Source organism: Oncorhynchus nerka, linkage group LG18, assembly GCF_034236695.1.
Source record: "Oncorhynchus nerka isolate Pitt River linkage group LG18, Oner_Uvic_2.0, whole genome shotgun sequence".
NCBI classification, from domain to species: Eukaryota; Metazoa; Chordata; class Actinopteri; order Salmoniformes; family Salmonidae; genus Oncorhynchus; species Oncorhynchus nerka.
Genome location: NC_088413.1, coordinates 53,217,378 through 53,228,118, shown reverse-complemented (window position 1 = coordinate 53,228,118; position 10,741 = coordinate 53,217,378). Strand labels below are relative to the sequence as shown.

The following is a 10,741-nucleotide window of genomic DNA, read 5'->3' as shown; positions in this document are numbered from 1 at the left end:
TATGGTACTGGTACTCTCTGTATATAGCACCACATTGATCTGGTACTCCCTGTATATAGCTCCACATTGATCTGGTACTGCTCCCTGTATATAACACCACATTGATATGGTACTGGTACTCCCTGTATATAGCTCCACATTGATCTGGTACTGCTCCCTGTATATAACACCACATTGATATGGTACTGGTAATCCCTGTATATAGCTCCACGTTGATCTGGTACTGCTCCCTGTATATAACACCACATTGATATGGTACTGGTACTCCCTGTATATAGCACCACATTGATCTGGTACTGGTACTCCCTGTATATAGCTCCACATTGATCTGGTACTGGTAATCCCTGTATATAGCACCACATTGATCTGGTACTGGTAATCCCTGTATATAGCTCCACATTGATCTGGTACTGGTACTCCCTGTATATAGCACCACATTGATCTGGTACTGGTAATCCCTGTATATAGCTCCACATTGATCTGGTACTGCTCCCTGTATATAACACCACATTGATATGGTACTGGTACTCCCTGTATATAGCACCACATTGAACTGGTACTGGTAATCCCTGTATATAGCACCACATTGATCTGGTACTGCTCCCTGTATATAACACCACATTGATATGGTACTGGTACTCCCTGTATATAGCACCACATTGATCTGGTACTGGTACTCCCTGTATATAGCACCACATTGATCTGGTACTGGTACTCCCTATATATAGCACCACATTGATCTGGTATTGGTACTCCCTGTATATAGCTCCACATTGATCTGGTACTGGTACTCCCTGAATATAGCACCACATTGATCTGGTACTGGTACACCCTATATATAGCTCCACATTGATCTGGTACTGGTACCCCCTGTATATAGTTCCACATTGATCTGGTACTGGTACTCCCTGTATATAGCTCCACATTGATCTGGTACTGGTACACCCTGTATATAGCTCCACATTGATCTGGTACTGGTACACCCTGTATATAGCTCCACATTGATCTGGTACTGGTACTCCCTGTATATAGCACCACATTGATCTGGTACTGGTACACCCTGTATATATATCCACATTGATCTGGTACTGGTACACCCTGTATATAGCTCCACATTGATCTGGTACTGGTACACCCTGTATATAGCTCCACATTGATCTGGTACTGGTACTCCCTGTATATAGTTCCACATTGATCTGGTACTGGTACTCCCTGTATATAGTTCCACATTGATCTGGTACTGGTACTCCCTGTATATAGCTCCACATTGATCTGGTACTGGTACTCCCTGTATATAGCTCCACATTGATCTGGTACTGGTACACCCTGTATATAGCTCCACATTGATCTGGTACTGGTACTCCCTGTATATAGCTCCACATTGACCTGGTACTGGTACTTCCTGTATATAGCCCCATTCTTGTCTATTTTATTTTATTCTATTTTATTATTTTTGAACTCTGCATCATTTGGAAGGACTTGTAAGTAAGCATGTCATGGTATAGTCTACACCAGTTGTATTCGGTGCATGTGACAAATTAAATGACATTTGATGTATTCCTATCAAAGCCCAGACCAATGAATACAGTATACTGTATCTGTATTGATGTACTGTATGTTAACAAGGCACTTGATGCAATGTCCCTCACTATGGTTGCACAGTGCATCAAATATATCTGACAAATAGTTTTCTCTCATGGGAGTCGCTCATCAACCAGAAATAATAGACTGCTGGTATCCCACTTTGTAAACCACCGTCTGTCTCCCAGTGGTCTTGCCAACGGTCTATGACCTGGAACTAAACTGTCATTGGATTAAACCAGGGTCAAGGAGGAATGATTTCTTTAGTATTAGGCTTATTAATGCATAATGCATGAATACATTGGTCAATTATAAGCAACAGTAATTAATGAATTGACTGAAATATAATTCCTTATAATTAAATGTGATGGTCTTGGACCGTCTCCCAAGGTGACCCTCTCACCCTTTCAAATGTGCAAGACATATGCACACACAATATTCATGTCGTATTTATTTGGCTTTCCCACTTGTATAGTATCTAGAAGAATTTACAGCTGTGCTGATGATAAGGTGCAAGAGTGCTTCTGCAGAATTTCAGTTGTGAGCCCGTGTCATACAACGTTGACGTTGTTTGGATCTTCTTCCACATAAAAAAACCTCTTTGGACGTAGCACATGACTTCATATTTCTAGACAGCAAGTAGAGAAAATTAAGACTCAGCATTTGAGTTTTTTCTACACGACTGTCTTAAAGATGAACTTCTCCTGTAGAGGAAAGAAGGATAACAAGGAGAGTCGGGACATAAGAGAACAAAATGACAGCACACCCTTAGCAAATATATTCTCCTCTTGGTGAGAAAAATGGATTTAATTCACAGTATGTCTTTCAAAGTCATTCCGCTTTACAGTACATATATACGGAACCAGCGCTTTAAATAAAAAAACGTCAAGGGTTGGAGGCTTGGTTTGGTTTGTTGTTGAGAAAAAGAGTATTGATTTTTTTATGGGCAAAGCCTTATTAAAGTGTTGAACAGGAAGGATGAAATTACACTGACGCAGTAATGGAGGTAATAAAATGAGCTTGATATTTTATGAGGACAGGGCACTGACCACCTCTCCTCTCTCCCGGACCATAACAGTCTCAGGGAGATGATTCTCTCTAATTCAGAGGTGTTTCTCTAGACAAAGACTGAGAGATTAAGGGCTAAAATGGTCCTCTAAAAATCCCTCCCTGTATATTTAAGCATCTGCAATCAGCTGAAATGTCTGGTTTTCCTGAGCATTTGTCCTGGATCCTTGAAATAGCTGCAGTCCTTGCTCAGATGTATCTACTGTTGTCAAGAGTGGGGGCTGAAGCGAGCACAAGATAAATGGCATAGAACTGGGAGAGTCACTTACATCTGTCGCTATCTCCAGCTATCTCTCTGGTCAGAAGCCCTCTTCCTTTTTAGCCTGTCTCTAAGCGAGCTGAGCACAGAGGAAATAAAGAGCAGCACAGGTACAACGTAATATTAAACCAAGCCTCCCAACGCTCACATGGAAAATGCAACACAGCATGCATAATTGCATTCATACATAACCCAATAATTTGGGCATTTTAGAAGTAGCCGTGAAATTACCAGGATGAATATTGCAGGGAAACCACAAGCACAGCATCAGAGCAAGTGGCTCTTTAGTAAATGTACAGTAAATATACAGTAATATACAGTGAAAATATAGTCTTTGTTTGTAGGATCCCTTACACAACAGCCTTGTATAATAACTGGGAATTCTCAATGAAAGAAAACCCAAGAGATTTACAAGCGTTGAAAACAACTGTGTGGAATTGGACAGGATGGCCTGTACAGTCATTTGGTCAGTAAACATTTTCAGAGATAGGGAAGGGAGAGACAAATAGAGAGAGAAATAGAGAGGAGAGAGGCCAAGTAGGTAAACTGCATTTTTCTTGAGTTACAGACAATTATCACGTCCCTGCTGAGTTTGAGATGGATGTGTCAGTGTGCGCTACTCTTCGATTTCTCTGGGCTTTGCCAAGTCATCCTGGCAGAGGCAGAGTCTTGCATCCTACCATCCCTCAGATCATCCTGGATGGTCAGCCTGGAATCCTCCTCTCTCTCTCTGTTTCTCTCCCCCCCCCCCTCTCTCTCTGGAGTGTGGGCGTACAGTTCAGCACTTTCCCTTTTTTTCTCTTTCTCTTTTTCTTGGTGACCTTCATGAGGCTCACACGACCTTCCCTTCAACCAGAGCCGCTCCTTTGCTCACTTCCTTGAAAAGAGGGAAAAAGGGGTGGACAAAAAAAGTCCTCTATCAATGAAGATCAGCTTGTAATCATCCCTGTTCTATACGGTGTGTCTGTCCAATAGCTTCCTGGTCAAGGTCACAAAGTCAGTAACAGTATAGCAGCCATGTGAACAGTCATGGTCAGGTCAGCTATGACTGGGAAGGGACAGGACATGAATGTTAGAATGCATTTCACATTACGGCTGCATCTGGTCAATGTTATGGGACATGCAGTATTGATGTTTGTCATGGAAGCATCATCCCCATTGAAATGCATTACAGCACACCCACATGTTAACAGACACTGACAACATCAAAGGAAGAGCTCATAGGGGTTTTCTCATGGGATGGAACGACATAGGCTTGTGTGTGTGGCAAACATTGCCATTTTCACTGAACCAAGCCATGGTTAGACAGGGCAGCTATAGGATCCTTCTAACATTCCAGTTCAGCTTTCAGACAGAAAAGTATTGCACCTCACACGTTTCTGGTGTACATGAATCCCACTTTTATTTTTTGACAGAAAAGGGTGTTTTTTTTCTGGTTCATTTTGGTTACATTGAAAACCATTCTGTGAAAAAACCCTAGCACCTGAGCAGATACTTATTGCCCATTCTTAGTTTGTTAAAAAGGTCAATTTGTGCTATTTGAGTTGAGATCAATTGTGATTGTGGAGAAACATTTTCTTCCAGTATATAAAAAAGACTAGCACTTTATTCATTTCCCAGTCATTTGCCAAATAGAAAGGGAGCTAGAGACAAATGTAATATATCAATTTAAATCACAAGTTCAAGCAAAAAATAGGGTGGCGTTTAGCATAATTCAAGCAGGGAATTAGCTTTCATGATGAATAATATTATATATTTATTTATTTCTATGTATACATATATATATATATGTCTATGTACAAGTATGGCACTTAATTACACGAAAGCAAGAAAACACTTTTCACAAATGACAGCAGTGGGCGCTTTGGTGTATAATAAATGAAGGAAGTCACAGACGTTAGCGTTTGCAGCAAATCCACCAGATACTGTTTTGCAAGTCAGCTATATAGCAATGTAATGATTACATACGTTAAGGTCAGTGGTGCGAACACAGGCAACAAAAATATGAATTATGCTAATGTATTTCAACTAGGTCGATCCATAGTCAAAATGTATTTATATATTTAGGCATATGCCTATATAAATCTGGAGAATATTTCCCCTCCAACATATAGTCAACCGGTGTATTGTGTCGCTTAAATAGATCGGTGTCAACAATCGGTTGAATTATTATTTTTAAACACTGTCACGCATCGGGTTAGGTTTGGTTCCCGGGTGTTCACCTCTTAGTGCAATTTTAATATACCCTACTCTCTTCAAGTACAGTAGATCAGCCCACAAAGAGTAAATGCGTGAACACGTCGACATGATCTCTATTTAGCGCTTTACATAGTATAAACGTTACTAAAAAGTTGCATCAGTGCAATGTAATAAATAAATTAACAAACGTGTAATCCACGCTTGCCATTGGAGTCCTTAAAAGATAAACAAATAAAAAATCGGCCCACGCTTTTAAGTCATGAAACGGATGTGGCGTTGGGAGCTGTCATCATCCAGTGCTCATCTTGGTTCAATCTTTACACATCGCACATTGTCCCATCGGGTACTCTCTCCATGTGCTACACATAAGCAGAGTCACTGGATTGAGTGCGACCGAAATTAGGCACACTCATTCTAGGCAAGTCCTTATTTCTGATTTCATAAATGGACTTCCGCCTCGCCTGAACTCCTCGCACTGCCGTTTTGATTTTCTTCCACCCCAAATGATTGAGTTCTGCCAGATTGAGCAACACACAAAAGCCACTGACCGCGAACATGAAGACTAGAAACACGGTCTTCTCTGTTGGTCTGGAAACATAACACTCTACATCTTTTATGCAGGGATAACGATCACACTCGTACACCGATGGGACATTGAATCCGTACAAGAAATATTGACCCACTAAAAACCCTATTTCCAGCGCGTTTCTGAAAACCACTTGAATTATGTAAAATCTCGAGATACCCTCTTGTCGACTCTTTTTAGACTTTCCAGTAGTTCTCATGGCTGAATTGGGGATATCTTTGACTTCCAAACAGTCGGGTTCGGCTTCTTTGGTGGAGTTCTCTGTGTTCTGAAGTACTCCATTCACAATGGTGTTTTTAATCTTTTTGCTGTCGTCTCGTTTCATTGAATCTTGATCCTTATCCAGGGTCAGAAAGACGGTGGAGTACCGTCGCTCCTTCTGTTTCGCCGACTGATGCACCGAGTATGTGATAAAACAAAGACTCGGGGTGCAAACCATTATGATCTGGAAAACCCAAAATCTAATATGTGAAATTGGGAATGCCTTGTCGTAGCAAGCCTGGTTGCAGCCTGGTTGTAAGGTATTACAAACAAACATGGTTTGCTCGTCATCATATACTGTCTCTCCAACTATTGCTACGATTAGAATCCGGAAGATCACCACCACAGTTAGTAGGATCCTAAAAACAAACAAACAAACAATGTATGAGCATAGAGTCAGTAAATTATGTTAATTCTGTGAAAATGGCTGGAGATTGAGTACAGTCTCTAAACAGGCGCGTGTTTGGGAGCTGTCCAGTGCTGAAACGAACGCTCTTTGCTGGGATCACGCTCTGCTCGCTCTTAGCACGGGGGTTTGTCCGGATGCTATGTGTATTATGCTTTTATAATTTATGTCAGTGCGCCATTGTTATATATTTCTGTGTACTCTGAAGTATTTACTCATTGATATTCATATTGTGTTTTGAAATGTTTTGCAAGCGTTTGTTTGGTAAAGTAAAGCGTAACAGGCAATAGCGCCCAGTCTCTGCTTCTCAGTTAGTGCATGGCACAGCCACCTATCTAGCCCCAACAACAGCCATTAAAACATGCATACCTAGTTATTGCAAATCCAGTTGACATTTTACTCTTACCTTCCTATCATAGTAGAGTGCTGCTGGACAGCAGCCTCCAGGAGCCTCTCTAGTATGGTCCATTCTCCCATTATTGTTCATCCGGAGGAGGCGAGAGCCCACGGCACTCTGTACGAACCTCTGCCGAATATGTGGAAAATATTTCCCCGGGTTTTTGGTCGTTATCACTCTCCAGAGGCTCCGAGGTTATCTGGCAAATGCATTGATCACAAGCCCGCAGCTGTCCCGCCCTCCTCTCTCCAGCGCTGTGCAATATTGGTCTGTGCTTCTGCCCAAGCGCTGGTATGACGCTGCCACACTTTCTCGTTGTCTTGTGGGGCTTGAAGGGCTGATTACTATAAGCCCTCCTATTTTCGATCTTCAGATCAGGTTGATGGGTCGCGCACTGTGTCTGGATGGAGGGTGGTTGGATTTAATGTCTTGCCAGCATTAATCCGCCTTTAAGTAGTCCCCTCCCTACGTCACGCGCAGACAGGTTGGTGGAGCGCCGCCAAAATACCAGGATTTCTAATTTTCAATATTCGACGAATGGAACCCAGTGACAGCGCGCAAGATTAATCTGTGATAACACGATTGGTGATAACCTCAATGCACTTTGTGCGTTTCCAGTTTATAACACATCAAAATTACTGAGCCAGATCGAATTGTGTCAGGTTGCGCGCGCTCAGTGTGAGGTAGAGTTGTGAATGTGCCGTGTCCTAAAACCGCAGGTCAAGACATGGCGTCCAGATATTCAGAGCCACTTTTTCGGAGCCACTTTTAAGGCAGATAGGCCTACCTGTTGCTTTTTTTTTTTACTGTAATCGTGACAGTCTCAGTGCTCCTAGTAACCCAGTGGGCATAAAACGTGATAAAGACATCTTTTACTGGTTTACTGGTGTCTATTAATTTAGTAGCATTTAGATAACTGGTCAGTAGTTCAATTTCAATTTAGATTTCAGAACAATTTATTTGAATGATTTCTGGTTGTGACTGGTCAGTAGTTCAATTTCAACCAGAACAATACATATTTGAATGATTCAACCAGAACAATACATATTTGAATGATTTCTGGTTGTGATCTGGTTATAAGAAGTCCAGACCAGATTTCAACCAGAACAATACATATTTGAATGATTTCTGGTTGTGATCTGGTTATAAGAAGTCCAGACCAGATTTCAACCAGAACAATACATATTTGAATGATTTCTGGTTGTGATCTGGTTATAAGAAGTCCAGACCAGATTTCAACCAGAACAGAACAATACATATTTGAATGATTTCTGGTTGTGATCTGGTTATAAGAAGTCCCGACCAGATTTCAACCAGAACAATACATATTTGAATGATTTCTGGTTGTGATCTGGTTATAAGAAGTCCCGACCAGATTTCAACCAGAACAATACATATTTGAATGATTTCTGGTTGTGATCTGGTTATAAGAAGTCCCGACCAGATTTCAACCAGAAATCATTCAAATATGTATTGTTCTGGTTGATATCTGTTTTTTGGTTGAAATTGAACTACTGACCAGTTATCTAAATGCTACTAAATTAATAGACACCAGTCTATATAAACATTTGCATAGTGTTTGTGGGTCATGCACACATTGCATATAAGACACAAGAACCATTACGATTATACATTTGGGTAATGCTCTTTTTTCAGCTGGTTTTGCATGATTCAGCTTTGCATACTTGGCAGACAACAGCTGGCAGCACTCACCAAAATGGGTTATGGTCTGGTTGGCATACTGTACCCAGTCAACACTCTGGGCTTGGGCCTATTCTGTTTGAGATTCTGGGGAGTCCGCATGAACTTGGACTCGGGGGATTCATATTATCCAGAGCCTTGCAGAATCATATTACTATGGGCTACGACTAATGGTACTCGGTCCGAGTCCTCTTCACTTTTTCCACCCAGATTCACTTTTTCAGGATTAGGGCAAAGTTTTTATTCTGCAGGTGATGAAATGCCCATTTTTTTTAAACGAAGAATTGTGATATGTCACCTCCAATTCATAGAATCTACTAGGTCATTAAAGCTCAAATTGAAATAATGGTTATTTAATTAATGATATCTGGTGTGTTCTGTGTGTGTTAGATTCTAATAATACTATTTTGTTGATATTAATTGCACTGTTTATTGTGTTGCACATTTTTTCTGTTCCACTGAATGCAATTTTAATGTTCTATTATGACTAACTACATTTCTTTTCAGAATTTATCAAATCAAAAGTCTATTTTATTTCAATATCCTACTACAACCCAATAGGATTTACAACAATTATTGCACCTGAATTTGACCCTTTTAATGTATTTATTTCATTTTACCCTGAGAAAACTACATTTATATATTTTCCCTTAAAGCTTTAAAGTAATTAACATAGTGACTGCAGTCATTTTATACACATTTCAGTAGCTAAATAAGGAGGTAGGCATAACAGTTCCAGCTAAAACTTGGATTGGAATCTGTGCCTCAAACAGCAATAGATCTCTGCGTGCAGGCACTGCTTGCATATGGCACATTGGGACAAAGTGCCCGCTAGGCTACACAACAACAGTGCTGGAGAACAAGAAAAAAGATTTGACTGCTACGTGGTAGTCCCTGTTCTCCTGCATTCATGTTTTATTTTTGTAAGTAAAGCAGTGGTTTGTTGGGGAGAAGAATGTCAAGGAAGTTTTTGGTAGCTAGCTAGCTGGCTAATGTTAATGTTAGCACTCTGGCTAATCTTCTATTGTCATGGTAAGTTTACATTTTTACCTGTTGTAGCTAGCAAAAGTTTTGATATCAGTTTAGTTCATGACAGTACATGTGTGTATGTCTGTTCTCTCTGTCTCGCTCTGCGTGTGTGTGAGAGAGACATTATGAGCTAGACTAATTCTTGAAACTTGTACCCCCCCCAATATGGATATGAAGTTTTTCTCCATTCATCAGGGATCCTTGTATTGTGTGTATTTGAGATTTGACCATATGATACATTTAGCCTATCCCTGCTCTCCCTCACCCATTCTAACTTTTACAACTCTCAACTGCCTTTTTCAATTCTTGATTCTCTTTTTTGCAGGAATCTTCTAGATTGGATGGAGGAGGGAACAAAGGGAAGGTGGCAGGATGGAGGAGGGACCAAAGGGAAGGTGGCAGGATGGAGGAGGGAACAAAGGGAAGGTGGCAGGATGGAGGAGGGAACAAAGGGAAGGTGGCAGGATGGAGGAGGGAACAAAGGGAAGGTGGCAGGATGGAGGAGGGAACAAAGGGAAGGAGTACATAAGTTATCCAGATGGCTGACTAAGAAATGTAAATAGCCTGTAAATAGCCTCTCTCTCCATATGTCTTCCTGACTGCTAGGTTGCTGAGGGGCAACGTAGTCAATGTACTTGCTAGGCCAAGTCTAACTTAGTGAAGACCTTAGGTAATGGTCAATAATGATTCGTCTCGGTCTTTAGAGTACTGGATACATGTAAATGTCCTGATGCATGGCCTCTACAGCAGTGCTTGTCCACCCACTCAGTTACCAGGGACCTATTCTGCCACATCCCAGGGAAAGGAAAGCGCAGAACCACAACTCTTCAAATCCATAGTCAAGTTTTATGTGCACATTTTTAATTTTGATCTTTAATGTGTTTTGGTTCCTACTAGCCAGCTTTGTAAGAGCTAGGTTTGTACTAGTTATGCTTATGATCATTTGTTTTTTTCTCTGCATCAGGTCTCACTGAAACTGGATTCCCCAAGAGACATGCTATTCAGCTGCCCATAGTGGCTGATCATACACTCTTAGGGAAAAAAGGTGCGATCTAGAATGTAAACCAGTTCATTGTCTGTCCCCATAGGATTACCCTTTGAAGAACCCTTTTTGGTCAAATATAGATCCCTTTTTGATTCTAGCTAAAACTTTCTACAGAGGGTTCTATATGGAACCAAAAATGGTTCTCTTATGGGGACAGCCGAAGAACCGCTTTGGAACTCTTTACTAAGAGTGTAGTGTAAGTAGATCCA

General features: G+C 40.9%; 1 protein-coding gene across 1 annotated transcript; it reads right to left on the bottom strand.

The window, feature by feature from the left end:
• Window positions 1-2,349: 2,349 nt before the first annotated feature.
• On the bottom strand, window positions 2,350-7,163 carry LOC115146083 (gap junction delta-2 protein-like). Its single transcript, XM_029687880.2, has 2 exons — window positions 6,767-7,163; window positions 2,350-6,313 (listed from the first exon to the last, which is right to left on the bottom strand). The coding sequence occupies exons 1-2, from the start codon at window positions 6,835-6,837 to the stop codon at window positions 5,467-5,469; spliced, it is 918 nt and encodes a 305-aa protein (XP_029543740.1). The 5' UTR covers window positions 6,838-7,163; the 3' UTR covers window positions 2,350-5,466.
• Window positions 7,164-10,741: the final 3,578 nt, after the last annotated feature.